Below are 8,246 nucleotides of genomic sequence, written 5' to 3'. Positions count from 1 at the left end.
GCGGGCGGGGGGGGGGGGGGGCGGGCAGTGTATGTGTGCATGAAATGTACAAAGAAATAAAACTATGAAGATTTACTAAGATTCACAGAGTAGGACTACCATATTCAATATTTATTAGCTGATAAGCTTTGATGCGAGCAGATAGACAATAAAAATGTTTATGGTGCTGGATACACAGCAACAAGAAAAAATAATTTGATGAAAAAATTATTTTGTCAGGATATGTATACTTCCTTGTTAAATTTTTCAAGAATCAAATTTTCTCAGAAAGTACTCCCCTATTAAAGATAGTTAAGAATACAATGACTGTTTTTCACTAAATTTTCATGTTTTTAGAAAACAATCTTAATAAAAACTAAGCATAAATATACTGAATAATTGGAGAACTATGTATCATATTCTTTCTTTAGCAAAGTAACCTAATTCAGAATTATTGTTAATTTCCCCTAACAATTCATGATTACATAGGGATATACTAGATTGCTAAATATTAACCTTGAATCATTTGACAATACATGTACTCAAAAGAAAAGGAGATGGGGCTGGAGAATGTGTACAATTACTCATATCAATTCAAAGTAACAAAAGTAAAAGATGGTAGGGAGACAAGAAGATGATCTCACACCAAGAGACAATATTTGGATTCCCATGATCTACTTATTCTCCTTCCTGGGAAGAATAATTTTTATGAATTAAGGTAATATAAGAGTTCACTCATTTATCTATAACAACAATTTCTATAAGATCTCAAGTCTCTAAATAGTATTTGGATAAAAACAAACACAGAACTAGCTTACTCTGCAATATCAAGATATCCACAAGAAGCAGCCGCATGTAGTGGTATCCAGCCTTCATTATCAGGTTGATTAATATTTGCTCCATTTTCTACCAGAAACTTCACCATATCAACATTGTCATCAATGCAAGCCTAAAAACAAAACAGAAAGCAGGATTAGAAAAATTTTGAATCAATACTCCCAACAACACATCAATAGAATAAAATTCCTATTTTGAAGCTTTTATAACATATTTTCTATAAGGTAGTCTCTTGCCATCTTGATTGTACTGCTATGAAGTAGGCCAATGATACTACCTAAATTTTAATAGTCCTTGCTTAGATACCCATACAACAATACTGTATGTGACTAGACGTTTTATGCCAACCCCATGAGGAAAACAAGTACATGTCAACATGGAAACAATCAAAACATTATAATTAAGTACCAATAATACCCTCTATAGCAGTGGTTACCAAACTGTGGTCTGTTCAGGGAGTGGGATCTCTTCAGGGAGGTGACAAGGTCAAAACTATTTTCAAAATAATACTAAGATGGTATTTCCCCTTTTCACTGTGTTGACATGTGCACTTGAGGATGCAAAAGCACTAGTGGTAAATATGTTTCTGTCTAAGAATAAATCAAGGCAGTGGCAAAAAAACAACAACAACAAAAAACACCCCACAGCACTTTACTGTCCTTGTATTCACCACTCTGCACTCACAGGTTTTTTTTTCTTTCCCAAGCTATTTTTACTTATGAATGTCCTTGACAATGCAGTAAAAACTATAAATTTTATTAAGTTTTGAATATACATCTTTTAAATACTCTGTGGAACAAGACAGGAAGCATGCATAAAGCATTTCTTCCAAGTATAATGACTGCCCTGACTTGTGCAATTAATTTGCAAGCTGATCTAGCCACTTTTTCCATGGAACATCATTTTTTAAAAAAATTTTTATTGGGGTATAGTTGATTTACAATGCTGTGTTAGTTTCAGGTGTACAGCAAAGTGAATCTGTTATACATATACATATATCCACTCTTTTTTTTAAATTCTTTTCCCATATAGGCCATTATGGAATATATTTTTACTTAAACGGCAAACTATAGTTAGTCTAACTTGGATGTTGGCAGAAATTTTCTTGAAAATGAACAAAGTCTGTCAGAAAAAACTAACAGTATTTGTTGCCAATGATAAAACTCAAGCTTTCAGGAGTAAATGAATTAGTTATTTTAATTAAAAAATGCCATTTATATAACATGGGTAAAGTATTGCTTTAAATTCACTTAAAAATGAATTAATGAATACATAGAATCCTCTGTTTTAACCTCTAGTACTGTAAATATTAATATATACAACCCACAGAAACAAAGCTCTTTGAAGTCCTTCATAATTTTTAGGAGTATAAAGGGGTTCTGAGATGAAAAATTTTGAGAACCGCAGCCTATAGTAAAAAAGAAGGGAACTTTTTTCAATGCTTACTTTGTGCCAAGTAGTATGATTGGTGCTTTATCTATTTTACTGATTTGTATATATTATCCTCACAAAATCCCTCATGGGAATGGGAATTTTGCTGTATCCCCAGCACCTTTTACCATTCTTTGCATGTGGTAGGGGCTCAATAAATGAATAAATGAACAAGAAAGCTAAGATTCAAAGAGATCAAGTAGCCTGAATAAGCCACAGAGATGGGAAATGAGAGCTGAGATTCTATCACAGATGTTCAGATTCCAAAAAATAAGCTCCTTCCACACTTAACACCATATCCACAGATGTTCCTATTTCACCAACTATTTCTCACCTATTTTGCAGTCTCTGAAACAGGATATCATACACTCTAGACACTTAATAAGTGCCTGCTGTATAAATAAAACCAATTTTCCTTTATCTATCACAGAAGCAAAAGAAAACAGTTTTAGTAGCTTTTTCCTAGGGGGGAGGGAAATGACAAAGTTGGTGTCAAGAAAAGCACTAAGGACAAAGTACTTTACACCTAAAGTGGAAAAACACTGACAAGTGTTTGGCTGTAGGCTCTAGTTCTGGATCTGCCACAGATTTTATAGCTGTGAACAAGTAATTTAAACTTTTTGGGCTCTGTCTTTCAAGTGGAGGAGAGAAGCTGGTGGGCTACATATCTCTAAAATTCCCTAACATATTTAACATTCTTATATATCCATGATTCTTCCCTTTGGAACAAGTTACAGGCAATCTGAAGGCAAGATCCCCAAATGCCCAAACAGTACTTTACACATAGCAAATGGTAAATGAGTATATATAAACAACGTTCATATAAAGTTTAACTATATACTGCTTGGGAAAAGAACTGTGTTTTTCAAGGAGCAGTGGTTAAAGGGTAGGAGAGATTTGAGAACAACAGCTATCTAATAACAAGAAACATCAAAATTCTACTGTATTATGAAGTAGTTTATAAAGTGTTATTTGAGATAGCTAATGACTCACAGTGGCTTGAAATAATATTAGATCTATTTATAAGTTTAAGCATTAATTTTCCTTGAGAAAAGATATTAAATTGTATTCTCCTCTCTCTCAACCTCTTTTAATTCCTACAGGCTCCAAAACAGTATTCTGATTTTATCATTGATATAAAAATATAAAACTCTACCTGATAAATGTTTTCTAATACAAATATGATTATTGTTTTTAAAAAATGGAGAAAAACATCAAAACAAGAAATTACAATATATATGGGAAATGCTCACAATATATTGTTTTTTAAAAAGGATACAAAACAGTTTGCCTAATATGATTCTAATTTTACTTTAAAATCTACACAAAAGACTAGAAGAATATATAAGTTAATAGTCATTATCATTGGTTGTGTGACTATGAATAATTTTTATTCTTTCAATTTTTATTTTCAAAATGTGTACAATGAATAGGCAGTGTTTACATAAAAAGAAAATCTAAGCCTTGATTCTTAAATGAAAAGTATTAAATCTACTGTATGGATATGGAGAAAAAAACTAATTGCTGATAAAAGTGTAAAATTCATATAACCCCTTCAGAAAACCATTTGACAGTATCTACTGAAGTTATATAGAATTGATAAATAAATGGGGTGGGATGTATGTATATATGGGGAGAGTCTACTCATGTAATAGAATCCTATACATCAATGAAAAAAGAACAACAAACAAAAAGAACAAACTAATGCTACCTTCAACAACATGGATAATCCCTGCAGACGTAATACGTGAGCGAAAAAAAGCAGACACAAAGGATACAAACTGTAAATTTCCAGGCAAAACTAATCCCTGGTTATAAAGCTCAGAATCCTGGTAAATTTGTGGGGAAATAATAGGAGGGGCATGAGGGAGCTTTTTGGAAGACTGGACATGTTCCCTACCTTTCTGATTTTTAACATAGGCATATATATATGTAAAAATTCACTGAATTATATGCTGTGTACTTCATTGTATGCAAATTATACCTCGTTAAAAAAAAAACAAAATAGGATACCATGTATTAAAAGCCTACTGTATATTATCTCCAGTATAAAACACTTTATCTTTCTCTAAATTGCACATGCTAAAACACGTCTTCCTTTAATTTCTATCCCCTGCCTCCCGAAGCTCCATGTATCAAATGGAATCTCTCTTTTAACTGATAATCTTTAAATATTTTGAGTTCTCCCCACTGCCCAAATTCTCACATATTCTTTTATAGGCTAAGTATCCCTGATTTCTCTGGCTATTCCTCATATTACATATGCTAAAAATTATATATGCTAAGGCCCTAGAAATACAATGAAGGGAATAGATCACATAGTATAGGAAGCTAGTCCATAAACAACAATGATTACGTAAGGGTATAAGAGCAGTGGGTAGAAAGTACTAAAATATCATTGGGAACATAAGGAGATCTTGTGATTAAGACAGTCCATAAAGGAGAATACATTTGAGCAAGGTTTTGAAGATTACATAGGAGTTGTTCAACTCGCAATTCAACTAGAAGGAACTTCACTGAGCAGATGCACTATGACTTAAACAATGTATGGAATAAATGAACAGAAAGTCGTCCAGTGGTAGATAGTATCTGCAAGTTATAAAACAGAATAAGGCTAGGTGGTAAGAGGTCTGAATGTATTGCAGGTAAAAAATCTGAACATAATGCAAAGATGACAGGATTTGACATTAGAGGTGGTTTTCAACCTAGTTTCTAATCCTACTCATCAAGAAAACCTGCTACACTCCCATCAGTAATAGTGGCTCAATTCAGCAGTAGGATTAAGTAGGAGAAAACACTGTAGAATTTCAGGTAGATGATGTTTGAAAAACCTATTCAGAGTTTAAAAGCAGAGGGTTGACATGATCAGATCAGTATTTCAGAAAGATTACTGGAAGTGGTATGAAGGCAGAAGAGCCTGAACTGAGCAACACCAGTTACTCAGAATGGATATTAAGAGAAATCTGGGAGAAAATGTACAAGGCTTAATTAAAGATTGGATATGAAGGGCGAGGGACAGGGAGAGGTCATTCATGAAAACAAATACCACATGTTCAAAAAGCAGGTTGGAGGAAGAAAGATAACTTTAGTTTTGGATATGCTGAATTGATTATAGGTGCCTGTACACTTATCTAATGATGCATATCCAGTAGCCACCCGAATATGCAGATCTAGAGCTTAAAAATGAATGTGGGATAAAAATATCTATTTGGGAATTACCTGCATTATGGTAATAATTAAAATAATGCGACCTAAAATCACTCAGGGAAAGAATGTAGAGAAGTGATTTCTATGAAAATAGTAAGAGAAAGGTTAAAATTAAATTATAATCAGTATATTCTACTTGGAGGACAAAGACATTTGTGGTATTTTATTCAGTCAGTTATAGAGAGTTCTCAAGAAGCTAATCATCTAGTATGGAAGACAAATACACAAGTAAATAAAAATATCAAAATGAATATGATAAATACAGTTATATGGCTGTACACTTCTTACCATGGAAGCCAAGAAGAGAAGAACTAAAGAACAACGGTTGTAGTCAGGTAATACTTCCTGGAGGAGGCTCTACACCTGAACTTAACATATGAACAAGTAATAAACACTTCCTGGTGTATGAAGATGCAAAGTCACATATGGGGAGGATAAAGGTAGGCAGGATCCAGAAGAGAGTCTTATTTGCCATCTTATGAGTAATTCTTTGACAGTGAAGATAAAAGATCCTCAGGACAAATGGTTAATTTTTAAAGTTTCTCCATTTTAAGAAGGTGACTGCCCTGGCTCTTTGAAAAAATTAACATATAGGAATAGCTATTCCCCAGTAAATGAAATGTTGATGATTTTGATTTTAAATGTTTGTTTTTAAGTCAGTATAACTTAAGAAACATCAAATACCTAAAAGCAGTTAATACCTAAAATACCTAAAGCAGTTAATGTTAAATGTGCTTGTGCCTTTATTTTGTTTAAATGTAATAAGTTTTTGAAATGTTTAAATATAAATTAAATGCCAAAAACATCATTGTAAAACATATATTATAAAGGAATCTCAAGTTTGTGTTGTAAATTGTTCAGTGTTCTCCTGAATATTTACAAGGCATACACAATAAACTGGCAGACATGCCCATAAAAATATTGTTGCTAAGAGAATCAAAAGTTAACACATGCAGCACATTAAGAGATACATGACTTGCTGACTTGAAATATCTGACTAAATATGGTCAGTTTATTAAGCCATATATGGAAAGAAACAGAGTGACTCAAATATACTTCTAAAATCTTATCTGACATTATTTATCTTAAGTTTTTCTTAAATACATATTCCGAGCCATTACCAATAATCGATGATTGTGTGAAGACACTTTTGTCATTTAATCCCAGGTACAGGCAGCTTTGTCAACTTGAACTATAAACTATCTCAATAAACTAGTTCAAGTACATAAAACATCTGTTTTTATTGAAAAGGGGGCCTAGTTATTTTTCTCAGCAAGTTAGCGCAAGGACAACCTTTGTTCCCCACTCATGTTTAGGAAAAAGCTCAAAAGCCTAATAACAAAGAATTGAATTATAAAGGGGCTACACAAAGTTGGCTCTAAGAAGACAGAGTCCATGCCTTAAAGACAGATTCTGGGTGAGGCACGTGGAGTTGAAAAATCATTAAATTTCATTCCTAGAAGAGATAAAAACAAATGTGTTTAGCAACCATTCAATTTAATTGAGTAAAATCACAATTACAAAATAAACAGCATTTGAAATAAATTCTAACACTGTTATATTCCTTTTCATGAACAGACTCTAGAGCCAGATTGTCTGGAATTAATCCAGTTCTGCCAGTAGGCTGGTTGTTGTTGGGTCAATTATATAACATCCTGTGTGCCACAATTTCCTCTGGAAAATGAGGACAACAATAGTACCTACTTCAAAAGTTTACTATGAGAGGTATATGAATTAATATATAAATCACTTAGAGTAGTACCTGTCAAATAGGAGGTACTATTATGTTTATATCAATACATAATCCAAATGTTCAATCATCCCCATTAAAATTTTTTTCTTTTTCAATTCTCATCTAAAACTTACTATTTCATCCCTTTAAAATTACAAAACAAAGTTAAATGGTGGAGACTTGTCAAATATTCTTTGTAGTACCACTTTTGGTAAAAGTCCTATCTACTAATGATTTCTAAGAGGATGATTAAATTTTAAAAGATGCATTAAGAAAATTTTAGGGATCAAACCTCCTTCCAACAAACTTTTACATATAGAAGTTTTAAATAAGCTCATTCATACAAATTACATACAACACAAGAGAGTAAAACAAAGGAAAAGATTTAGCTGTATAAATGTAATTATACCAACTTAGGTGAAAATATAATTATAGTCAATTAGATGAAATGCTTACAATTTGCACCTAATCATTACTAACACAGTTAATTTTTGAAAGGTAAAAGAAAAATTAATCTGAATACAGAAGTTCTCTAAAACAATTTCTACCTCCTTGAAACAATTCTTTATGACTCTTAGCAAGGAAAACTCAGTTCTACTCAACTGATAGGAACAGAAATTTATAGATATACCAGAAAATAGTCCATGCCCTAAGCATTCAGGGTGACACAGATGTCAGTGAGTATGTGACTTTTATTTGAGGACTCAGTAAAGGAAGAATATTACTTCTAGAGTTTAGAATCCTTATGGATATAAAAATGTTAAACTTCAGGATCATTCTTTGACAAATAACTTTTATGGACTGCCTACTATATATAAAGCAATGAGCCGGCCACTTTGGTGGATACAAGGACCAGCAGTAGAGAGTATATTCTTTTTGTTTCCTTTATGCACGCTGCCTGTCATATAGCAAGTCCATAATAAATACATGTAAAATCAATCAAAATAAAATGCAAACCTCTCCTTAATGAGCAGGTGTTTATGACCTAGTGTATGTGTACATAAAACTGTACTAAGTACTGTATAAGACATGCTGCCTTTATTACTGTTTCATGTGTTCC

The 8,246-nt window shown here is 32.5% G+C and overlaps 1 protein-coding gene across 3 annotated transcripts in view; it reads right to left on the bottom strand.

Moving 5' to 3' along the window:
• PPP1R12A (protein phosphatase 1 regulatory subunit 12A) overlaps window positions 1-924 on the bottom strand; it is a 92,142-nt gene extending 91,218 nt beyond the window's left edge. For all 3 annotated transcript variants that reach the window (XM_007450154.1, XM_007450155.1, XM_007450156.1), the window contains exon 1: window positions 798-924. In XM_007450154.1, coding sequence (XP_007450216.1) covers window positions 798-904 — 107 coding nt within the window. In that variant the 5' untranslated portion in view covers window positions 905-924. The remainder of the gene's footprint in view (window positions 1-797) is intronic.
• Between the last annotated feature and the right edge of the window lie 7,322 nt (window positions 925-8,246).

The sequence above is a fragment of the Lipotes vexillifer genome, unplaced genomic scaffold (assembly GCF_000442215.2).
Source record: "Lipotes vexillifer unplaced genomic scaffold, Lipotes_vexillifer_v1.1 scaffold694, whole genome shotgun sequence".
Lineage (NCBI taxonomy): Eukaryota > Metazoa > Chordata > Mammalia > Artiodactyla > Lipotidae > Lipotes > Lipotes vexillifer.
Note: the sequence above shows the minus strand (reverse complement) of the source record. Positions and strands in the feature narration are given on the sequence as shown.